General features: G+C 41.2%; 3 protein-coding genes across 3 annotated transcripts in view; all 3 read right to left on the reverse strand.

Annotated features, from left to right (window-relative positions):
- Window positions 1-16,019, reverse strand: part of LOC139448989 (uncharacterized) — a 99,908-nt gene extending 83,889 nt beyond the window's left edge. The window contains exon 1 of the mRNA XM_071230482.1: window positions 14,901-16,019. Coding sequence (XP_071086583.1) covers window positions 14,901-16,019 — 1,119 coding nt within the window. The remainder of the gene's footprint in view (window positions 1-14,900) is intronic.
- Window positions 1-25,902, reverse strand: part of LOC139447564 (uncharacterized) — a 190,952-nt gene extending 165,050 nt beyond the window's left edge. Inside the window, exon 1 of the mRNA XM_071228967.1 lies at window positions 25,899-25,902. The gene's annotated coding sequence lies outside the window, so the exon portion shown is untranslated. The remainder of the gene's footprint in view (window positions 1-25,898) is intronic.
- LOC139448117 (uncharacterized) lies at window positions 16,516-17,846 on the reverse strand. The gene is made up of 2 exons (XM_071229633.1): window positions 17,224-17,846; window positions 16,516-16,672 (listed from the first exon to the last, which is right to left on the reverse strand). The coding sequence occupies exons 1-2, from the start codon at window positions 17,844-17,846 to the stop codon at window positions 16,516-16,518; spliced, it is 780 nt and encodes a 259-aa protein (XP_071085734.1).
- Window positions 25,903-26,127: the final 225 nt, after the last annotated feature.

Here is a 26,127-nt window from a genome sequence, read left to right on the forward strand (position 1 = left end):
ATCAATTCAATCTTTCTTCGTATTCGTAACGTGTGTAACTTTGCACAACCATTGTCAACTTTAGATCAGTTGTAGCTTATATTATTAGAGGTGAGGTGAGGTGAAATTGGGTTTAATGTCGCGTCCAAGATTATTGCAATTATATAGCGACATGCATGTACGTACATGTATATGTGTGTGTGTGTGTGTGTGTGTGTGTGTGTGTGTGTGTGTGTGTGTGTGTGTGTGTGTGTGTGTGTGTGGCTGCTTGTACTAGTCCGGACTGATGCCGATTTGTAGTGCCAGCTCACTGAGATACCATGCCGCAGTTTAACATGAACACCCCACTCAGACACCGTATACTGACTCAGAGCCGACCAGTCCTTGTTTTAGCCCCTTAATGCCGAGCGCCAGACAGGGTAACAACAAGTACCATCTTTTAACGTCTTTTGGTATGACGCGGCCGGGAATCGAACCCCGGACCTTCCGCTTTCCAGGCGGACGCTCTACTACTAGACCACGGAAGCGGCCCGATTGTGACACTGTTCCCGATTAAGAGTTTCGCCTCCATCACGCGATCTACACAAAGCTGCCTCCAGAGTCTTATCGTGTTCGTTGTTGTCACGACCATGAGATCTTCCAGAATCTGTTGCATTCTCTTCTGAAAATATTCTTGTGACGTCGACGTGATTCACAAAAAGGGAGGGGATTAAAACAATTCCTGGCAGAGGGTGTGATGAAACAGGTGATTAGCGGGGACTCTGTGGGAATCTAGAATTTGTATGCAGTCTTTTTAACACTTTCACTCCATTAAGCTGACTTTGCTTGATCCAACGCAGGGCGAGGGTGATTTTCTCTCCTGTCAGATCAGATCAAGACATATTTAAATTTTTCCATCAGGGTTTGGGTCGAACACCACAACACTCGGTTGGAATGTTCACCTCAGATATAAAACCACTGCTTTTCATAGAATGTTCACCGTCCATCTTTAATTGTGCTGTGAAAAATTCAGAATTTCAGGTCTTTCGATTTTACACTGGTATCAGTCTAGATAAAAAAAAATGAGTACAGAAAGGGGTAAAAAAGTACGACTTTCTAGACAACCAGTTGTCAAACTTCCATTTTTTGTGGAAGCCTCGATGGCTGAGTGGGTGAAATCGCTGACTTTGAGTGCTGGAGATTAGGTGCCTCACTCTGATGGTATGGGCTCGAATCTCGAATTGGCCTCAACCCCCCAAAACTACTAGAATTTGTACTTTACAAAGAAAGTGTTACGCCTATATGTATTAATGGCAACTGGGGGCACGGGTGGCCCAGTCGTCTAAGGCGCCGCGATTCGCTGTGCAGAGTTGCGTCCCTTGGGCACGCCAGAAACCTATGATTGTGGGTTCGAATCCCGGTTCGCCCTGATTATGTTTCTAGGTTTGGGAGCACCATACCCGTGCTCGTGGGTTTCACCGAAGTGGTAAACGTCTGAAACCTGCATCATTTCGGGCTTGCCTCCTACATTAAGCTGACACGCCGCGATATAACTGGAATACTGTTAAAAGCGGTGTTAAACCCAACCCACTCACTCACACACTAACTTAATGGCAACTAGAACCACAGAGATAGTCAGGGACAGACCCCATAATTTCCTGCTACCCTCCGGGTTCAGTAATGCACGTGATTGACGTAGTACAGAGAGCCATATGTGACCTGATGGCGTCGTGATTGTACAATCGACTTTGCTTTTCACAGAGATTTCTTATGAACGTGGAAAGGGTTTTGTCGCGTTCATTTGATTAAGAAATGTGATAATCCCCGATTAAAGACATCAAGGAAAACACACGCCTGATGCAGATGCAGAAGAACTTAAATACTATCTATATAATTGTTAAATGGTTTCTCTTTTCCGGACAGACCCGTGAAGATTCATGGGTAGAATAGGTCTTCAGCAACCCATGCTTGCCGTAAAAGGCGACTATGCTTGTTGTTAAAGGCGACTAACGGGATCGGGTTGTCAGGCTCGCTGACTTGGTTGATGCATGTCATCGATCCCAATTGCGTGGATCGATGCTCGTGATATTAATCACTTGATTATCTGGTCCAGACTCGATTATTTACAGACCGCCGTCATATAGCTGGAATATTGCTGAGTGCGGCGTAAAACAACAAACCATCCAACCAACCAACTTTTCCGGACAACAAATCAATTCTTGCATTGTTTGTTTGACAATAATGTTTATATTGACCTTTACCAGATCAGATCAAAGTAATACCTTATATAGAAGTTTCCTCAAATTATATACATATTTCAAATATCCTGTACACAGGTTTTTAAGCCTAGTTCATGCTGAATGATCTGGACTTTTAATATCACCCAGTCTTTTGTCAGAAAAAATCCCCAGTGATATATATGACGAACATAATGTATGAAGTCCCTAAAAGACGTGTGATTGAAAAACAAACTGCGGCAATGGCGTCCATCAATGAAATAAATAATAGCTCACCTGGCCAAATCAAGGGCAGGTAATAATGTCTTGCCTTTGTTTGACCCGGCACGTGTCTACATGAGCATCATGGGAAGTTGGTTTGGTTTGTTGTTTAAGGCCGCACTCAGCAATATTCCAGGTATATGACGGCGGTCTGTAAATAATCGAGTGTGGACCAGACAATCCAGTGATTAACATCATGAGCATCGATCCACGCAATTGAGATCAATGACATGCATCAACCAAATCAGCGAGCCTGACAACCCGATCCCGTTAGCCGCCTCTTACGACAAGCACAGTCACCTTTTACGGCAAGCATGGGTTGCTGAAGATCTATTCTACCCCGGAATCTTCACGGGTCTCATCATGGGAAGACTCACTACAGTAGGGCTGTCGCTGAAATTAGGTTCATATGGAATCTCTTCTGAGTGGTTACTTTGAAAATAGTAGGAGCGGATCATGGAAAATACGTATGCACTTCAGCTTGACTGACGTAACATAACGATTAATACGCAGATCAGATATCCTGTATATATCATGATCAAGCTTCTCAGTTTCCCACTCACAGAATACAAGTGTTATGATCAAGCAAGATGCAAGACTTCCACATCTATCATTTCAGATATTTTTTTATTTATACTAATCTGATATTCAGTCACTTCTCCGGGAGCTACAACGGATCTTGAAATATTGATAACCGCCTAATGCAGAAAGACATGAAACAGTTATGCTTGAGGCACTTCAATAAGTACAGTTCTTTCAGTCACATCTGATCTTGGCTTGGATTTTAAGGATTGCATTTTTTTATAATGACAGGCAATCCGGTAATTACCTTGTTTAATAAAAAATGAACACCGGCTTAAACGCTACACCTGGATATAATTAACTCGGGTCTCGGGGCATCCAAAGCGAGTTTGCTAGAATCGAATTGAAGTTAGTAATAATTTATTTTACGGAATGTTTGAATAACGGAGTAAACGTTTTGCATGTGTTGAATTATGAAAGTAAACGCTTTAATACATGTGTTGAAAAAACGGAAGAAAACAATTTACTCTATGTGTTAAATAACGGAAGAAAACAATTTACTCTACGTGTTAAATAACACCAAAAAATAAAAATAATAATGATCACAACAAGAACATGCAAACAATTAGTCGGGAAAAACGTACGATTCGGAAAAAACGCACCCAGTGCATTAACAAAAGGGCCATGGAGCTGCACGCACAAAATTGTGGGTCAATACCTTGTACGGTTCCTCGTAAAACTGTATTTGCCTTCTTCAAATAATTCTGGCTTTGCGTTTCGTTTTTTAAGAGTATATATTTACATAGCTGTATAGATATTAATATCGCCGACATACAGCTGGAATATTGCTGAGTGCGGCGTAAAACAGCAAACAAACAAAGATAATAATATTGCAACGTGTCCATTTTGATATTTTTCATGGCCATCTTGACTGGATCAAATATGAAATACACATTCGCTGCTCTTTCTCCTGTTTGTTTCATACAGGCACCATAGAGATATTCTCTGTTTCAAAAATGCCGAGTGCTTATAGCCAAAATAAACTACAGATTGCTTTTCAGGCATGTAGACAAAATGCATATTCGTCAGATTTGTGCTCTCGTCGAAGGCTATTCCTGATTTTCGCAATAGTCTTTCAGTGGCTTCATTGCATATATACTCTTCGTTAGAGCATAATCTGTCTCGATTTTCCAACGATACAGATTCCACGTAATGTTCTTGAGTGAGCATTGCCTTTTCCATTATGTCTGTCTATGATCCTTTTAAGGTAATTTCTTTGTCTTTGACAAGATCTTCTGTAAAACCCATTAGTTTGTCCATCTCGTCGTCCGCATCCCCAATGGTCTCAGTTATTGTATTTGTCTGTATCATTTAGAGCCTTTGTTGATTCCCAGAATGTTATGTGGTGGCTGCGGAGACGTGATAAGCTTATGCTGATGTAAGGAGTGTGTGGTGTAACTGTCACTGATGCCCGAATCTCATTACAGTAGAATAGGGATATAACGAACTACAAGGGACCGGAGATATCAGTTCGTTATATTCGTTGTTCGTTATATACGTTTTCGCTCTGAAACGTCCGCCATCTTGGCTAAAACAAAATACAATACACATACACGTTTACAGACGTTTCCTCCCGCATCTACCGGTGATTCAGTTAAAAAGTACCATTATTGTAATGCAATGGTCGGACGAAATTGTATCTGAAGTTATTATTTGATCAGAATTAAGATTAACATAATGCAAGTTTACCTAGGTTGAATCGTCACCAGTAAATGTGTTGATTCGCGTCTGATTGCGTACATCCAATTGTCATTAACACTTGACACTGAGTGAGATTTCTCAGTTGCTATACACGTCACTAATAAGTGATAGATGGGCTTGTCGGTGATCAGATATCAGTTCGCTATATCCGTTAGTTCGCTGTAGAGGGTTCGTTATATACGTAAAGTTTATTTGATAATATATAGGTGATAAATCGGGGATGTTTTAACAGTTCGTTGTATCAGTTTGTTCGCTCTATCCGTGTTCGTTATATCCGTGTTCTACTGTAATGGGTTTTATAATAGAACCGAGTTGAAACACATGGAAATATCATATCATATCATCTGCAACATCTATGATTTTCACTATTAATGTTCTGTTAACGGATGACCTCCTATTTTGTTGAATGAGTTGTGGATTGTACAAGAAAATGTTTGCAAGAAGAAATTGTCAGCCCCAACATGTACATCGAAATCGTTGAAAGATGTTTTTAAAATATTTATATTTGTTTGTTTGTAAATAATCGAGTCTGGACCAGAGCACCCAGTGATTAACATCATGAGCATTGATCCACGCAATTGGGATCGATGCCATGCATCAACCAAGTCAGCGAGTCTGACCACCTGATCCCGGAAGTCGTCTCTTAGGACAAGCATCCAAAATCATGTAAATCTTTTAAAATACCATGTTTCCATGCAGTGTCAAATGCCTCCTCTAAATCGACAAGGCCCGCGAAGATCCGGGATAGAATAGGTCTTCATAAAAGATGTAAATGTATCCTGATCTCATTGGGTTGTTAACCAACATCATTGACAGTGTCATTAGGATTGTGTGGCAAAATGGCTTCTCTTCAATCGTTCCCAGGGATTACAGCCCTTGTCCGGATAGTGGAGGTTTCTATCCATGTCAGTCAATGCGTTGTAATGCAACCAGTGTATTTTCAGAGGTGGAATTTGTCCTGCTTCGTTATCGTAAGTGTCAAGGCATATTGTGTGAATCAACACGATGACATATAATGTTTCAGTGAGTCAGTGTGAGTGAGGTAAGATTTATAGTCACATCGGCAGTATTTAAGCCATATCGTGACTAACTAAAGTTATCCATAATATATATATCTAAAAAATAAAAGCCTGAAACCAGCAACTGAAGGTATATCACCTAACTGGGAACCATGGGGACTTTGGGATCAATGACATGCATCAACCAAGTCAGCGAGCCTGACCACCCGATCCCGTTAGCCGCCTCTTACGACAAGCACAGTCACCTTTTACGGCAAGCATGGGTTGCTGAAGACCTATTCTACCCCGGAATCTTCACGGGTCAGATCATGGGAAGACTCACTACAGTAGGGCTGTCGCTGAAATTGGGTTCATATGGAATCTCTTCTGAGTGGTTACTTTTTAAATAGTAGGAGCGGATCATGGAAAATACGTATGCACTGATAATACTTCAGCTTGACTGACGTAACATAACGATTAATACGCAGATCAGATATCCTGTATATATCATGATCAAGCTTCTCAGTTTCCCACTCACAGAATACAAGTGTTATGATCAAGCAAGATGCAAGACTTCCACATCTATCATTTCAGATATTTTTTTTATTTATACTAATCTGATATTCAGTCACTTGTCCGGGAGCTACAACGGATCTTGAAATATTGATAACCGCCTAATGCAGAAAGACATGAAACAGTCATGCCTGAGGCACTTCAATAAGTACAGTTCTTTCAGTCACATCTGATCTTGGCTTTGATTTTAAGGATTGCATTTTTTTTATAATGACAGGCAATCCGGTAATTACCTTTTTTAATAAAAAATAAACACCGGCTTAAACGCTACACCTGGATATAATTAACTCGGGTCTCGGGGCATCCAAAGCGAGTTTGCTAGAATCGAATTGAAGTTAGTAATAATTTATTTTACGGAATGTTTGAATAACGGAGTAAACGTTTTGCATGTGTTGAATTATGAAAGTAAACACTTTAATACATGTGTTGAAAAAACGGAAGAAAACAATTTACTCTGTGTGTAAAATAACGGAAGAAAACAATTTACTCTACGTGTTAAATAACACTAAAAAATAAAAATAATAATGATCACAACAAGAACATGCAAACAATAAGTCGGGAAAAACGTACGATTCGGAAAAAAACGCACTCAGTGCATTAACAAAAGGGTCATGGAGCTGCACGCACAAAATTGTGGGTCAATACCTTGTACGGTTCCTCGTAAAACTGTATTTGCCTTCTTCAAATAATTCTGGCTTTGCGTTTCGTTTTTTAAGAGTATATATTTACATAGCTGTATAGATATTGATATCGCTGACATACTGCTGGAATATTGCTGAGTGCGGCGTAAAACAGCAAACAAACAAAGATAATAATATTGCAACGTGTCCATTTTGATATTTTTCATGGCCATCTTGACTGGATCAAATATGAAATACACATTCGCCGCTCTTTCTCCTGTTTGTTTCAAACAGGCACCATAGAGATATTCTCTGTTTCAAAAATGCCGAGTGCTAATAGCCAAAATAAACTACAGATTGCTTTTCAGGCATCTAGACAAAATGCATATTCGTCAGATTTGTGCTCTCGTCGAAGGCTATTCCTGATTTTCGCAATAGTCTTTCAGTGGCTTCATTGCATATATACTCTTCGTTAGAGCATAATCTGTCTCGATTTTCCAACGATACAGATTCCACGTAATGTTCTTGAGTGAGCATTGCCTTTTCCATTATGTCTGTCTATGATCCTTTTAAGGTAATTTCTTTGCCTTTGACAAGATCTTCTGTAAAACCCATTAGTTTGTCCATCTCTTCGTCCGCATCCCCAATGGTCTCAGTTATTGTATTTGTCTGTCATTTAGAGCCTTTGTTGATTCCCAGAATGTTATGTGGTGGCTGCGGAGACGTGATAAGCTTATCCTGATGTAAGGAGTGTGTGGTGTAACAGTCACTGATGCCCGAATCTCATTACAGTAGAATAGGGATATAACGAACTACAAGGGACCGGAGATATCAGTTCGTTATATTCGTTGCTCGTTATACACGTTTTCGCTCTGAAACGTCCGCCATCTTGGCTAAAACAAAATACAATACACATACACGTTTACAGACGTTTCCTCCCGCATCTACCGGTGATTCAGTTAAAAAGTACCATTATTGTAATGCAATGGTCGGACGAAATTGTATCTGAAGTTATTATTTGATCAGAATTAAGATTAACATAATGCAAGTTTACCTAGGTTGAATCGTCACCAGTAAATGTGTTGATTCGCGTCTGATTGCGTACATCCAATTGTCATTAACGCTTGACACTGAGTGAGATTTCTCAGTTCGCTATACACGTCACTAATAAGTGATAGATGGGCTTGTCGGTGATCAGATATCAGTTCGCTATATCCGTTAGTTCGCTGTAGAGGGTTCGTTATATACGTAAAGTTTATTTGATAATATATAGGTGATAAATCGGGGATGTTTTAACAGTTCGTTGTATCAGTTTGTTCGCTCTATCCATGTTCGTTATATCCGTGTTCTACTGTAATGGGTTTTATAATAGAACCCAGTTGAAACACATGGAAATATCATATCATATCATCTGCAACATCTATGATTTTCACTTTTAATGTTCTGTTAACGGATGACCTCCTATTTTGTTGAATGAGTTGTGGATTGTACAAGAAAATGTTTGCAAGAAGAAATTGTCAGCCCCAACATGTACATCGAAATCGTTGAAAGATGTTTTAAAAATATTTATATTTGTTTATTTGTAAATAATCGAGTCTGGACCAGAGCACCCTGTGATTAACATCATGAGCATCGATCCACGCAATTGGGATCGATGACATGCATCAACCAAGTCAGCGACCCTGACCACCTGATCCCGGAAGTCGTCTCTTAAGACAAGCATCCAAAATCATGTAAATCTTTTAAATTACCATGTTTCCATGCAGTGTCATATGCCTCCTCTAAATCGACAAGGCCCGTGAAGATCTGGGATAGAATAGGTCTTCATAAAAGATGTAAATTTATCCTGATCTCATTGGGCTGTTAACCAACGTCATTGACAGTGTCATTAGGATTGTGTGGCAAAATGGCTTCTCTTCAATCGTTCCCAGGGATTACAGCCCTAATCCGGATAGTGGAGGTTTCTATCCATGTCAGTCAATGCGTTGTAATGCAACCAGTGTATTTTCAGAGGTGGAATTTGTCCTGCTTCGTTATCGTAAGTGTCAAGGCATATTGTGTGAATCAATACGATGACATATAATGTTTCAGTGAGTTAGTTTGAGTGAGGTAAGATTTATAGTCACATCGGCAGTATTTAAGCCATATCGTGACTAACTAAAATTATACATGATATATATATTTAAAAGATAAAAGCCTGAAACCAGCAACTGAAGGAAGATCACTTAACTGGGAACCACGGGGACTTACAGTACTTTTGGTACCTACATGATCCCTGACCCGTGAAGATTCCGGGGTAGAATAGGTCTTCAGCAACCCATGCTTGCCGTAAAAGGCGACCATGCTTGTCGTAAAATGCGACTAACGGGATCGGGTGGTCAGGCTCGCTGACTTGGTTGATGCATGTCATCGATCCCAATTGCGTGGATTGATGCTCATGATAATCACTGGATTGTCTGGTTCAGACTCGATTATTTACAGACCGCCGTCATATAGCTGGAATATTGCTGAGTGCGGCGTTAAACAACAAACCAACTAACAAACATGATCCCTAGCAGGATTTACATCATCCCTGTTGGTGATTAGAGACAGATTTAGGCGAATAAAAAGAACACATATTCTGCAATTAAAAAGATCCTTGAGAGATGATGTCTGAAATATTTATCCCTTGTGATGGCAAAATCAATACAGCCAAGCAGGACATTGACTGTGTTTCTCTCCTCACAAGGTATACAAAATGCAGGATCCTCACCTTTCAATAAATATTCACGTGTATATCTGCTATGGTGAGTGAGGGAGTATTTAAGCCATACCGTGACGAGAAGTGATATACATTAATGATACATATATTTAGACGAAATATAAAGCTGCCAACGATGGACAGTACAACACCTCGAATATCACAGATTCGATTTAAAACTAGTTGAAAATATTAAAAAGCAGTAAGTATCAATGAACAACACAATATAAAAATGGGCTAGAGATCGTCAGTCACTGAAGGGTGATCACCATACCAGGGACCATGAGGACTTACACCACCCGTCAGTAGCTGGCGATAGTTTACCAGTTAAGCCTAAAATTATAATACTACGTTTAAAAGTCTGGCATGCATAAAAATACTTCCAATGATGTGGAACTTACATACCCTTTGAGGGGGACAATAATTTTACGCTACTTCAATCCCCACCCCCCTTTTAATCCTTAAAAAAAGGTCCTTAACTGTTTTACACTATAATATTTATACCTTGTGATGGAAAAATCAATACAGTCACGCAGAACATGCAATCATCACAAGGGATACGAAACGGAGGATCCTCACCTTTCAACAGATATTCATGGGTATATCTGTTGTGGTCAATACATTGTCACATAATTACTTCTTCAAATCTGGACTGACAGCCCGGGTATATCAGATAATTGGTTCAATTTCATGTAATTTATTTATACCCACTTGGGTGTCCCACTTCTTTTGCATCAGATCTCGATGTAGCATCTGATGAGAGGTTCAGTATCAGTGTATGGGATACGAAGTGGCGTCACAGATTTGTTGAGTGCTGCTTTTGCGGCAGCATCGGCCATTGTGTTCCCAGTGATTCCAACATGGCTGGGTAACCAACAGAAAACGATGTCGCATTGGCCAGTAGAAAGATCATTTAATAATACAACAATTTAAAAGTGGTTGCGTGGAAGACATGTGTTTAATAGCCTGGATGCAAAAAGATAATCTGAAAAAATTATGATCTGTTTATGTAGAGATTGTCTGTTGATGTATTGAAGTGCTGTTAAGATAGCATTTGCTTCTGCTGTAAAAATAGAACAGTTATCTGGTCATCTGGATGAGATAGTCCTGGATCCAATGACGGTGGCGCTGGCAACAGCGTCACCATCCTCGGATCCCTCTGTCAATATTGATTTGTAAGTATCATATATGCTTCGTAATTCATTATATTGTTGTTGATACATTAGTTGATTTGTGTCGTATTTCTTTAGTTTAGTTAATGAAAGGTCCGCCTCTGGCTTCACCAACTGCCATGGTGGAGAAGTGAAAAGCTGAGTGGGGGCAATATTTCCAAGAATTATTTGCGCAGCAGTAATATGAGATTATATTCTTATTCCATGTGGTGGAATAAGAGATAATTTGGTTGGTAGAGATTTTTCTTATAGAGGATTAAAAACACGGTCATCAGCTGGATTGGATTTCGAAGAACGTAATCTAGTTATATATTGCAAAGATAATTTAAAGCGGCGTCGTTGAAGGGACAGCTCATCAGCCTCCACATACTTGGTATCGACGTAGTTCGAAAGAGAAAGCCTCAATTGATGGTGAATAGGATCTAGAATTTTTAAATTGCCTTCACAAGCTCCACCATAAATGATGGAGCCATAATCTAGTATGGAGCGGATAAGTGCTCTGTATAGTTGAAGGCGGGTTTTCTGATCTCCTCCCCTCTTAGAGTTTGACAAAAACTTTCAGTAAGTCCTTGCCCTTCAGACATATATTCTTCAATATTTCATGGGGGGGGAGCAGCTATTAGTATTACCCAGCACCTCACCACGTGGAGGTTGCTCTTCAGCTCTTCATGAGTGCCTAATGTTTCAGTAATTTCGGTAGGAACTAGTCATTGACATCATGAACATCGATCCATAATTCGGGTTACGATGAATGACAACCGAGTAAACGAGCCAGACCACGTGATCTATTTAGTCGATCAACCATTGAGCATACGTTGCTGGGGAACGATATTCCTCAGAGGAATCACCACGTGTTCGAACCATATTTCAGTTATAGTACGGTGTGTAAGCTTAATGTGGGACGAAACGAGGCAGGTCTTTGACGTTAACCAATTTCCCAAATCCCACGATCAGGTTTGGCGCTGACAAACCTAGCAACATCGTCAGGACGAACCGGTATTCGTACCACGATCATAGTTTTCTGGTACACATAAGGGACGCAACTCTGCACAACAACTGGCCCACTGCAAAAATTAGTTAGTAATTTCAAACATGTAATATGTTAAACCTTATATGGGTTTGTTCATTCTCATGAGCATGTGAGCTTTTTTCTCAGTGTTCATAACTGTTTTAAAATGTCCTGAGACGGATGTTTATTAAATATCCTTTCCGACTTTTTCTTAACATTTCTAGCCTGTTGGTAATGATGAGGAGCCTGTTGAGGATAGATTTCGTAGCAGTATCAATTCCTACTTCCGAAAAAGTTTTAATTGGACCAGTATCATCAATATAAAAATCCGAATTGATGTCAGCATTACGTAAAGAACTGAAAGTAACCCAATCAGATTTCTTAAATTTCCGTTTAGTAGGAGATTAGTTGGAAAATGATCACTGACACATAAATCCTTATGTACCGACCAAGAAGAATCGTCCAACATAGAAGGATCTAATATAGATGCATCTATTGAAGAATACATTACCGTTGTTGGATGTATATATGTATTACTACCATCATTAAATAAACATAGATGGTGTTTCATTAGGTGAGGTGAGGTGAGGTGAGGTGAGGTGAGGTGAAATTGGGTTTAACGTGGCGTCCATGATTATTGCACTTATATAGCGACGTGCATGTACGTGTGTGTGTTTGTGTGGCTGCTTGTACTAGTCCGGACTGATGCCGATTTATAGTGCTAGCTCACTGGCATACCATGCCGCAGTTTGACATGAATACCCCACTCAGGCACAGTATACTGACTCAGAGCCGACCAGTCCTTGTTTTAGCCCCTTAATGCCGAGCGCCAGACAGGGTAAGGTGTGACGTAGCGCGCCTTTTTGGGGTGACGTAGCTTGTCTTTTTGGTGTACTACTTAATTGGGGGAATTAGTCGGTAGCAGCGGTCACGACTGGCTATCACCTTGAATGACAGAGAAGGCTGTTGAGTTGGTGACGTTTATTGGTGGAAGCAGAGTGAAGTTGCATAGAAGTACATTTAATTGTAATGGCACGATAATATATATAAGAGGTTGAGTCATATTCATCTAATTGCATACATGTGATTAAAACAATTCAATACGTGTACGACACGTACGATCATAATAATACAATCGGAATACAACCGATAATAACATGACTGTAAAGATGTACAATATATTTGGTTAACGGATGGTTATTAAAAAGGCATTAATTACGCGAAAATATGTCTGGTAGAAAATAGTAGAAAAACAGTAACGCATGGATAGACAATATAAATACATGTTGGCCGACTCAGTTTTCAATGTTACTAAGTTGCAGGCAAATCATTGCTATGAGTATGTGTCACTGAATGTAGGAACGTACAAGTTATTGACATTGGTACACATACTCATATTGGGATGTTGCCGTGCAACTAGTATACTAATACATACATTCGCGAGAGGGAGTATTGTCTGGATTTTAAGTCAATGGTAATTTTCACAACGCTACGATATAGCCGAAATAGATCTAACCTACACCTAACGGATTAAGATCGTAGCTGACAAAATAAGTTAACAGTTAAGTAAATAGTGACTTACCTTGAATGACAGAGAAGGCTGTTGAGTTGGTGACGTTTATTGGTGGAAGCAGAGTGAAGTTTGCTACCACCGACCGCCGTATATATACAACTCAGGCCTTCATTACGTTACATAACTAAAGATCACAACATCCCAGGTGTCAGCGGTTGATCGGCTGTACAATGGGTGGGTGTGTCATTAATTACGGATTTATTCAAGTAGGTTGTTATATTGCCTAACTGCCCCTTATATCACAGTCGGACTGACCATGTGTGCCGGCCCTGTGACGTGAAGTTAACTCACTAATCACTGGTTCTCAGAGAGAGTGACCCTTTGTGTCAGCCTGGCTGGGCAGACTTGCATAATGAGCCACTGTCTCACAGCTGGAGTGACCGTGAGTTTAGCCGCATATGTGAAACATAAAATATCTTGTATGCGACGGTCAGTTAGTGCATTCGCTATACTGAATTTACTTTAAGAATAGTCAGATTAGTTTACCGATATAGATTGATTGATATATATTTTCTAATAGGAATTTGGTGTTAGAAGAAAGCTATGACAATACCCCTCTGCGACAGGAAGCTTTTGTCCTCAAAAGCAAAAATAGAATTGACATAATTAGGTAAGGATAAACGTTGATACAGACATGGTAATACAATGCAAAAAACAATACATGTGTTACAGACATGGTAATACAATTAAAAAAACAGTAGATGACATTACACTTATGTTCATCAAAAACGAATGTTAGGATACGTCTGTCTCCTTGGAAGTGACAATGGACATTGGCAAGGATACGTCATAAAAGATATGGTAAAGTATAGACACAATTGGTAAGAATAGATATACAGATAATACTGATTCAAGACAACTTTGACACTGGGGTGGTAGGAAGTAATATTACGTTATGGTAAGATTTGGGTACAGCGCCTTATTTGGTTTTATCGTATCATCATCCAAAGCCTTAATATATCCTCCATGTATTAACAGGATATAGGTGTTGACAGGTTGGTTAAGCATTCTTCGCAGTTTCTTGGCAGTAAAAATATTTAAACGAATTTCATTTGGTAGATAAAGGAAGGTGTCCGTAAGGTTGTTTTTGATGCAGAAGTTGGGCCATTCCAGAGAAAGACTAGGAATGAAGTAATCAGTGACTCTGAGATTGTGAATATAAGTAGGGGGGTTGATGGTCCAGTAAGATGGACATAGTGAAAGAGCAATAATAGGGAGGGTAATACATTCCGGGCCGGTGGTGATTTCTAAGACAAGGCAATTCTGATTGGATTTCTTCTGTTTGAATATAAGAGTGAAAATGATAAGACAAAGTAGAATGGATAGAACCCCTAACAGTATAGAAACGTGATACTCTGTTAGATCAGGAAGAGAAAGGGAGTCTGGTTTTGATGTGGTAGGCATGAGTTGTTTGTAGAGAGCAAGAGCAGTTGTTAAAGAACGTAATTTAAGGAAAAGCCAAATAACTAAGATTACCGAAAAGGACGACATGATGGTACTGGCTATAACAATAAAGGCATTAGTGTCAGGCCACGAATTTGGAATATTAATTTCACCATCTAATAAAGGTTCAGCTAGATTTTGGAAGACCGTTTCATCTTTCTTCGCACTGGCAACCATTCTTTTAAGACTGAGATGGTCTTGGTTATCTCGTGCCAAAAAGTGAGAAAAGTTGTGAGAGTAGAGGTGAAATTGAGGAATATTGGTGATTGAGATAGCCCTTTTGAAGGTAGTATCTCCGGCAATAGCGGAAAGGGTGGAGTCATCAAAGAAATGTTGAAGAAGGGCAAGATTGACAGGGTGTAAACGAGTCAAGTGTGTTGTGTTGTTTGTGCAAGAGCTGAAGGATGCGGGGAAGAAGATAGATTCAGTTGACAAAGCACATGAGCACGGAGACTTCAGGAGGCAGAAGGAACACCCTGAAATCATACGTTGTACAGAAGGACAGGTTAGGGATAGGGTAGGGATACGATAGATTAACACTGTAGAGTGGTCAATTTCAAGTAGAGTAGGAAGGTGAGTTTTGGTTACGTAACGAAAGTCACACAGGTGCTTTACTTGTGCTCTGTTGTTTTGAAAAAGCGCAAGCTCACAAGAAGGAACAGTGACAGGCGTTAGTGATATCCTGTATGGGCAGTGAAGAATGCTACGCCCGATACAGGTAGACACTTGGGTGTCTGAGAGAGTAACATAGTGCTGATTATCTTCACTGACAGCAAAGTATGAGGGGATAGATATGAGCTGAGTAGAATGGAGAGATGTCTCATTGACAGGTACAGGAAGAGAAATCATTTTATAAAGGTGTAATGGTTTGCCAAAAGAGGAAATTGGGAATTTGATAGACACATAAAGACGATCACCAGCCCGAGTATATATAAACTGGCCTTGTGAGAAGTAGAAGGAGGGATCTCTCTGCAGAAGTACAAAGTTGGGTCGACTGCTAGAAAGTAGTTTGGTAAGGTGGAGGATAGTCTGATGGAGAGTTTCTTCTGAGATCAGGAGAGGAGACAGTCTATTATTGACCAAACTTAGGATGCCTAATTTTAGTTCCTCTAGTTGATGGTCAACGGCAGATGCCTGCTCTACCTGATCCATCAGTAATGCCGATAGGGCAACAAATGAGGACTTTAAAGAATTGACATCTCTGTTAAGCGTTATTGTTGCAAAATGGATAGCGTCATGATTGGTTTTGATTGCTTTCATGGCATTATGAAAGCGTGAGTCAACTAAGGACATATAAGATGATAAATGTTTGGCATGTTGTTGGAGGTTATTGGAGACTAAATTTTCATGGCTAACGAGGGCATTGATATGTTTAGCTAAATTATTTACATCATTGGTGGTAGCTGTTCCAAAAAGAGTCTTAGAAAAGCTACCCACAAAATTAAAAAGTGCCCGTTTTGACCGAGACCTTACATGCTGTTTGGAATTTGGTATGATACTATACACCAACTTCTTTGTTGCTTCAAGTCTTGCCGCACACCTGGTCTTGACAGTATTCAGGTGTGTCTGAATCTGTCGGATCAGTGCACAGGTTGCATTCCCAGTATGACATCCCTGCATCTGTGGAAGTGTTGGTTTCCGGGGGATGTTAATCTGGTAAGTATGTAACCAGTTTTCCGTGGAAAAGTGCACTGGAAGATGGGGCTGAAAAACAACTCCATAATTCAGTCGCTGGATGGGCTTCGTTGAAGAAACTGCTGTGATGTAGAGCAGAAGCCCTACAAAGAGTTGCCCCAGTTGCATACCTATGAGAGAAATGACAATAATGTAGTGTAAAAATCAGGGTATGAAAGGTGAAGAAATGATTTGATCAGGATCATTAAGTAACCTTGGCCAACCCGACATCTCAACCCTCACTGGCATTGCTCTCACACACATGGTAACGGGACAATGGAATTAAACTCTTATTGAAAAAAAAAGATGCTTAGACCTACGTTTCCGCTTTTTGCCTGACTGGTTTTTTCGGATATGAAAATCCTGTTTCAAACCTTGCCCAAGGTTTTCCTCTGGTTCCCAGGTTGGTGATGGGTAGTTGCGCCATTTGATTAAATAGTGGCGTTTACCATCCACCTGTTTGCACCGAATAACCTTTTGGACAGGGTATATCTGGCTCGGTGTCTGTTGTGATGAGGATGAGGGTGAGGATGTGCTTGGCACAGGACGATGAGATGGTGTGTGTGTTTGTGAAGATGACAGGTTTTGTTGTGATGACTGCAATGTATGATTTGTTGGCCGTGAGATCCCTTGATCTCGCAATGATTGACTGGCTGGTTGAGGTCCATGTGTTGAGGCTGACCTGCTGATATCAGAGCCTGAGGGGTCCAGTGCTGTATCGTCCGATGTAGGGAGTGCACGACCCGGCTCAGTGGTAGATGGTTCGTTGAGGTTGGTGCCTGACTGGTTTGAGGCGTTTGATAAGTCCGCCCGACTTAGGGCGTCCGATAGTGGTTGCTGTGGCCCGTCATTTAGTCTCAAAATGACTGGTTTAAGCCGATTAGCATGTACCATTGATTTATGTTCCATGTTGTCAGAACATCTATGAAGTTTGAAGGTGTGATTAGGTCCAGTGGCTGAGATGTAGTATGGACCTTTCCACGGTTGTGTAAGTTTAGGCGACAGACCTTTTGTCACAGCAGGATTGTGTAAGAACACTTGCTGGCCAAGAGAGAAGTTTGGCTCTTGTGATTTAGGATGTTGATACGCCTTGTTAATTTCTTGACTTGTTTCCATGTTTTCACGGGCAATTGCTTTTGCAACTTTGAGGTTCTCAAGGAGATGCCTCAGGTGGGATTCTGCATCTTTACCAAGTGATGGTTTTGGCAGTAATGATATATCAAATGGCAGATGCATTTCTCTGCCAAAGAGGAGATAGTGAGGAGAGTAACTGGTGGACTGACATGGTGTGTTTCTCATGGCCATAAGTACACATGGAAGAATGTCAGCCCAGTTTGATTGGTCAGGTTTGCAGTATGCTTTCAGAACCTGAGCAATTGTGCTATTTCTTCTTTCGACCATTCCATTCGTCTGTGGATGATAGGAGCTTGTGTAATGGTGTCGGACCTCGAAGATCTCACAGATTGCATTTACCAATTTTGAGGTAAATTGGCGTCCTCTATCCGTGAGCAATGTTCGTGGTGCACCATACCTGGTAAAGACCTCATTGAAGAGAACTTTTGCGACTTCCACAGCATCCTGGCTTTTCATTGGAAACGCCTCGATCCATCGTGAAAATGAATCAATGGCCACAATAATATACTTGTAACCTTCTTTGGTTGTTGGAAGGGGCCCAAGGATGTCTACATGGAGTCTGGAGAAGTTGTCTTCAATGGGCATTGGTACCATTGGCGCAGGTTTGGAATGTGCAAAGCGTTTTGACTTTTGACAAGCTTCACAGGACTTGATATAGTCTTCTATTTCTTGGTACATCCCAGGCCAATAATATTTTGTCATGATGGCTTGACGTGTGGAGTCACGCCCAAAGTGGCATCCACCTGCATTGGAGTCATGGTATGCATACAACAGATTCTTTCTGTCTGCCTTGGGTACTGCTAGTTGGGTGACTGTGGGTGGTCGGTTGCCTTTTTGGCCTCTTTGTTTTGGCAGGAAGAAATGGTACAGTATGCCATCAAGAAGTTCATACTCTTGGGCACGACCTTGTAGACCATTGATTTGAGATGCCGTGTAATTGGCTGGAATCTCCCCTTTTTCAAGGTAATCAATGATTAGGCATAGGTCACTTGACTGTCTTTGCCTCTCAGCAAGGTCATTGTCATGAATGTCTGTATCAACAGATTGCACGAATGGACCTGTTTGCGGGGGCTCTTTGTGATACACAAAGTTAACAGAAATATGCTGTGACTCTGGACTGTTGGATTGGCACTGTTCGTCTTCAAGCTGAGATGAAGAAGACTTTGGGATAGAGGTGTTAGTCACTGACCGACTGGCTGAAGGTATATCAGACATGACAACTTCAGCATAAGATAGTTGTTTAGAGCTAGATGTTGGCAAAGGAGAAGGTACAGTGACAGTTACTGGAGGAGATGGAAATTCATCTGTTACAGGTGCTGATGGTTGTTCAGGGTAAGGAATTCTTGATAGTGCATCTGCATTGGTGTTTGTTTTACCTCGAAGTCGTACTCCTGGAGCATGATGGTGTTAGAAGAAAGCTATGACAGGTGTAAAGGTGTAAATAAACAAAGATGGTGTTTCTGAAGCAAGTTCTCTGGCACTTTGTCAACCTGCGTAGTTGAGCCCCATACTGGATTGTGGCCAATTAAGTCCCCCACAAGCAGGACATGCTTGGGGAGCTGGTTAATAAGATTATCAGGAGTATTGACATGAAGATTTGAAGAAGGAGGTATGTATAATGAACAGAAAGTAATGTCAACATGACGTTAACGAAATAAGACTGGGTAGTGTAACATTGATTTTTTTGGATTGGATTGGATTGTTGTTTCATGCCGCACTCGGCGGTCTGTAAATAATCGAGTCTGGACCTGACAATCCAGTGATTGACATCATGAACATCGATCCACGCAATTGCGATACAATGACATGCATCAACCAAGTCAGTGAGCCTGACTACCCGATCCCGTTAGTCGCCTCTTTCGAGAAGCATAGTCGCCTTTTACGGCAAGCATGGGTTGCTGAAGACCTATTCTAACCCTGATTTTCACGGGTCTTGTGTGTACACAAAGATTGATGAAACATCTTTTGCTCACATTTATTTGTTTGGACAATGTACTGAAACTTATATTCGCAGCAGTCAGTTCTGATATTCCCTATTCATTTCGCATTTGGCCTTTGCTGAGCAGAACATAGTTGATGTCATTAAATTCATGGCTTGTGTTTTCGTAGTACGTTCAATCAAAATATGCAGATCGTAATTATATTAACATTTACATCCTTCAACTCACCAGTCCAAGTATTCATTTCGGAATCAAGTTGAGAATCGGAGTCTGGTGGTTGCCGTTTTGGTATTTGGGGATTCTGTTTACCAGTGGTTGTATTCATTGCGGTATTGCAAACCTGTTCCTTGCCCGCCCCTGAATGCCAACAAGGGTCATGTCATATGTTAGTGGCATTCCAGCAAACTAACACCAAAGGGTTAAAGGAATGTTATACTCCAACAGATCCATAGGATCAAACAGACTGATGTCCATGAGCCCCAATATTTAGAGTATATTCTCTAGGCAAGTGTCTTAAAGAACTTCATGAACAGAAAACTACTGGAAAGTAAGTTGAACGAGTCCAAATATATCAAAAAATTCATGCAGAGGGCTTGACATGACCAACCGAGAACCGGGCCCATTCTACCACCCGTCTAGGTGAAGTCAGGGTCAAAGTGGTGTGTTGGGCAAAGGAACTGCGTTCCTGGAACCAGTGCCCTCAACTACCAGACTCCGTTCCTCCTCCGACACAGTGGTGAACCCACGACAAACGAGTTGCCCAAATCGGTTGGCACTTACGACCAGCAATGGGATGCTGGGGACACCTTTTACCTGAGTGAGTGAGTGAGTTGGGTTTACACCGCTGTTAACAGTATTCCAGTTATATCGCGGCGTGTCAGCTTAATGTGGGAGGAAAGCCCGAAGTGATGCAGGTCTCAGACGTTTACCACTTCGGTGAAACCCACGAGCACGGGCGAACCGGGATTCGAACCCACAATCATAGGTTTCTGGCGTGCCAAAGGGGCGCATCTCTGCACAGCGAATCGAGGCGCCGTAGACGACTGGGCCACCCGTGCCCCCTTTTTACCTGAGCCGTGAGTTCGGGGAAGAATAGGTCTTCATCAACCCATGCTTGCCATAAAAGGGCGAATAATGGAACCGGATGGTCAGGCTCGTTGACTTCATTTGATGCATGTCATCGTATCCCAATTGCGTGGATCGATGCTCATGATGTCAGTCACTGGATTGTCTGGTCCAGACGCGATCTTTTTCAGTGCGACATTAAACAACAAACTAACAAACCTTCTACCTCGGGTCCCCAAGGGGGGCAAAAAGTAAAGCCTAGCAACAACAGCTAACACCATTCTATGATGTTCGATTTACCACCTGTAGCTATCATCAGACATGACCTAATACACCTACTGCCCTACTATTGTAACATGAGGTAGGTGAAATCAGGTTTAACGTCGCGTATAATATTATTGGACGATCTAAGAACAATCTTAAACTATTGGTTAGATTGTAAACTTTGAATATTCAATCTTGATTATCTATCGGAACTTTTTTCTATTGGGTGTAAAAGGCAAAATAACGGTGATGATCAGATTATCGGATCACTGAACACCAGGTGTCTCACGAAAATGGCAATCATGTACTGTTAGTACCAGCCACTCGCACATTTTGCATAAAGAAAGTAAGTGCTTGTATGTTGCCTGATGTTATCCATCAAAACTAAGCCGGGGTTAAAATTGTCTTAAAAGGGGACACTATAATAATTTCATTTCACGATCCACCATGCATCATTAAAGAGGCGAATTCAGAACCACAAATGACCTTGGAACCACAAATGACCTTGGAACAACACATCTACAAATGATAATGAAGCGACAGGAATCAACGAGTCACACGTGCGAACCTTATAAACTCAGCACACCTCTATAGATTATACTGACTTATTTCCAATAAGTGATGCAGGTCATTGATATATGTGCAATGTACAGGTTGAGGGGACAGGCTCACAGGCGTTACTTGTTTCAGGGAACTACATGTTGTGAACAGTTATTCGTAGTGCTGCGATTGGCGTCCTTGGACATGTCAGAAACATGATCGTGGTTTCCAATCCTGATTCGCCCCGATTTTGTTTCTGGGTCGTCAGCCCCATACCCCTGCTTGTCTGTTTCACCGAAGTGATAAACATCTAGGATTGCATCACTTCGGACTGTCCTCCAACATGAAGCTGAAACCCTTGATATACCTGGAATGTTGTTCAAAGCGGCGTTGAACTAAACGCACCCACTCACTCATCCGACTCGCATGTATCTGAGGATGCCATGCGAAGTCCTTGACAGGGAAATGTTTTATGATTGATACTTCAGAACACGGGTCGCGGGTAACTTGATCGTTAATTATCATAATAGAAGGATTGGCTAAGTCGCAGTCGCCTCCGCCTGGATACGGTGCCTCATTACATGATGTTGAAGGCTGAGAGTGATGATACCAGATGGATCATTAGCGTCTTCTTGCTGTGTAAATAACGGGATCTCTATCTTGGTTCTGAAAGTGGGGAAATGAGAAGGCCGTGTGCGTGTGCGTGTGCGTGTGCGTGTGCGTGTTGTTTAACACCACACTCTGTAATATTCCCGTTAGGGCGGCATCTGTAAACAGTTCAGTCAGGACCAGACAATTAATTGACTGATAATTAGCACCGACAAAGATCAAAGCAATGAATCCCAAGCACTAGAGGCAGATAGGTTCCCTGTCACGGTTCATGGCTGGCTGGTGTCTCCTGGTGTCTGATGTTCATTGAGTCTGGGGTTGAGTGAGTGAGTGAGTTTAATTTTAGCCGCTTTTAGAAATATTCCAGCAATATCACGGCGGGGGACACCAGAAATGGGCTTCACACATTGTACCCATGTCAGGAATCGAACCCGGGTCTTCGGCGTGACGAGCGAACGCTTTAACCACAAGGCTATCTGGGGTTAAGGGGTCTGAGGGTTTATCCAATGTTTTGGAAAATAAGACTTTCAAAGACTTAATCCGAAACATGTTCACATCTAAACATGTCTAAGCATTACACGTTCACATTCTAAACTTAAGCAACTGGAATATCGTTTAAACAACGCTGAACCAGCCAACCCCTCACTCACGTACTTAAAAGACAGTTATGCTTGAGTTATCCACACTTATTTTGAACCAGCGTCAAGCGAGTTGACAGGCGAAGAATAACCACTGATAGTTTAAATGCATGAAATATCTGATGATCATCGTTAGCGCCAGTGACGTACATTAATCATTCACGTTTCAATAGATTCGGTGGTATATAAAGGTGTCCAAGAAAGGTGTCCATGAAATCTTGTCCAAATGTGAATTGTTCCTAAAATTGCATCACCTGACACAGTCAAGTAAAGTAGATATTTAACAAGAGTTTGCCACTAACGTGGCTATATCCCCCGCCCTTGTTGCAGAATTTATGACATAATTAAATCTAAACAAACCCTAACCTTTTTTAAGGAACTTGTCATGGAAATTGTAAAAAAATAAGAGTTTCGAACCTAAGTCCAACTTGTTGCCATGTAAACGTAAAAAAATTGTTCTAAAATTTCTAAATAGCAAAAGGCACCAGTTCAGCATGCACCTGTCAAACCTGCAAAGTTTCATGAAAAAATATTGAACGGTTTATGAGTTATGCTCCGGAAACGAACCCTACCATAACAGAACCTAAGTCCATCCTGTTGCCATGGACACCTTGAAAATAAAAATTTCTAAAATTTCTAAATAACAAAAGGTACCAGTTCAGCATGTACTTGACAGACCTGCAAAGTTTCATGAAAAATGAAAAACGTATTGAACGGTTTCTGAGTTATGCTCCGGAAACGAAACGTGACGGACGGACGGAGCCCGTTTCTATATCCCCCGCCAACTTTGTTGGGCGGGGGATAATAACTCGTAAAGAATATATTGAATAACTTGAAAACATGACATTTATATACTCCGAAGGCGTCCTTCTCACATTGCACACTTGATAACTAATGATTGGAGTAGAGAGAGTGAATATGGTTTTACACCGCTTTTGGCAATATCCCACATGTACTCATGTGGCGAATCGAACCTGGTCCTGGTGACGAGCGAACGCTTAAACCACTAGGCTACCCCACCACCTAGTCTCATTTGGGAAAACAGGGTACGAACATGACCTTCGTCTCCTGAGTCAAAATAAAGTAACTGGAATGTCCCTGTGCTTGTTCAGGTGAACGCTTGACTGGCATGTTCATGTGTTTGTGACGGGTTCGACCAGTTGGGTAAGTTACGCTCACCTTTTCGCAAACTCCTGACGTCATCTTTTTTATAATATAGGTTTGTTTGTTGTTTAACGCCGCACTCAGCAATATTCCATCTATATGACCGCGGTCTGTAAATAATCGAGTTTGGACCAGACAATCCAGTGATTGACAGAATGAGCATAGTCGCCTCTTACGGCAAGCATGGGTTGCTAAAGACGTATTCTACCCCGGAAAAAGCTAGGGGATTGGAGGTGAATGTTAGGTCATAGCAAATTATCAGCTTATTAATAATAATTCGAGAGAAAATACATTGACCCCACTTTCACATATAGTTTCTACTTACACTAAATACAGCTCACCATAGTCTCAATGTAACAGCTCACCATAGTTTCAATGTAACGGGGGCACGGGTGGCCCAGTCGTCTAAGGCGCCGCCATTCGCTGTGCACAGTTGCGTCCCTTGGGCACGCCAGAAACCTATGATTGTGGGTTCGAATCCCGGTTCGCCCAAATTTTGTTTTAGGTTTGTCAGCACCATACCCGTTCTCGTGGGTTTCACCGAAGTGGTAAACGTCTGAGATCTGCATCACTTCGGGCTTTCCTCCCACATTAAGCTGACACGCCGTGATATAACTGGAATACGGCGTTAAACCTCACTCACTCACTCACTCAAAGTAACTGATAAGTGCTAGACGTGAATACATTGTAATACAAGAAAGTTGGGATACGTCAGACTCAATCCCTTGACGTGCAAGAAACGACTTTATCAACATCGATGGGAATGAGATGAAACCAGTTACATATTCATAAACAAAAGGCCACCGAAGACAACTCCAATATCCACGAAAACCCATCTTTATTCTGTTATAATTATTTGAAGTATCAAACGCATGCGGTTCACCCCGGGCTTTGTGACCTCCACAGAACCAAAGCGTTCAGATCAAACACAATACAAATCCAAGATCCATTACGTTATAACAGTGCCATGTTAATTATCCATAAATCTGATTTTCCCTACTCTGTCCATGAGCTTCATAAGGGCCTTGATGACAGACAATTGTTAGAGAAGGAAATAATCCAGCTGAAGTTTTTAAGTCATATCTGATCTCGGCTTTGATTTCATGGATTAAATGCTTGCAAGCCGTTTGATAGTTACCTTTACTAGATCCACTTGGAACACAGCATCTTGAGATCAATGTTGATATTATGCCATCAATAATTATACATTCAGTACGCTAAATTCAACAATGGAAAGGTCGTTTCGAAACATTTCAAACAATGTTTTACGAGTACTGCTCTCACATCAACGATTTTGTAACAGGAGCTATAGTAATCATGGCCTTATTACTTGGATGATAATTACACGATCTCCTCCATGTAAAATAACCATTTGATTTTGTTTACAAAGTGAAATACTAATATTGAAATACAGAAACTGAAATGGACTATCTAATGGTATGTATTTTAACTGTTATTTAACCCACCTTTCACTGGCTATCTTTGCACTCGCTATGAATCAGCCTTTGCCATCATCTGGAGGAACTCACAGTGTTATACGCTTGTCAAGAGGTATAACATTTATCAATATCATTGTCAAATATTGTTTATATGGAGTTTCGGAATTTATGAAAATTAGCTAATGTCCTTTGATATCAATCATTTTGCCTTAATTTTCCGATGTTGGGCGATGGGGATGTTTAGGTATGCACATAAACGTTACACCCAGTATATGTGCTGGCACGTTGATTGCGGAGAGTAGGAGGATGGGTGACCGAGTTGGGCACGTTGAGTTCGTCACACTGAAACACATGTTACGTCACACGTGGTCTCCCCTGCGGTAAGTACCTTGTTCAAAATAAGGCAGCAACCTATAGCTAGATAAATTGAATATGTTTTATGTATATTCACGAAGAGTGAGTGAGTTTGGTTTAAACGCCGCTTTTGACAGTACTCCAGTTATATCACGGCGTGTCAGCTTAATGTGGGAGGAAAGCCCGAAGTGTTGCAGGTGTCCGACGTTTACAACTTCGGCAAAACCCACGAGCACGGGTATGGTGCTGACAAACCTAGAAACATAATCGGGGCGAACCGGGATTCGAACCCACATTCATAGGTTTCTGGCGTGCCCAAGGGACGCAACTGTGCACAGCGAATCGAGGCGCCTTAGACAACTGGGCCATCCGGGACCCCATATCCACGAAGAGATGGTAAGACGACTTTATAGCTGGTTCAAAATCCGGCTAGGGGGCA

This window comes from Haliotis cracherodii, unplaced genomic scaffold (genome assembly GCF_022045235.1).
Source record: "Haliotis cracherodii isolate W230 unplaced genomic scaffold, xgHalCrac1.p SCAF_7, whole genome shotgun sequence".
In the NCBI taxonomy this organism is placed as follows: domain Eukaryota; kingdom Metazoa; phylum Mollusca; class Gastropoda; order Lepetellida; family Haliotidae; genus Haliotis; species Haliotis cracherodii.

What these genes read in the sequence shown, in the direction of transcription:
- LOC139448117 (XM_071229633.1), bottom strand. Translation starts at nt 17,846, where the DNA reads ATGGCCATGAGAAACACACCATGTCAGTCCACCAGTTACTCTCCTCAC. An exon ending in TCAGGCTCTGATATCAGCAG is followed by an intron (nt 16,673 to 17,223) that starts GTCAGCCTCAAC and finishes TTTCTCTCATAG; the next exon opens with GTATGCAACTGGGGCAACTC.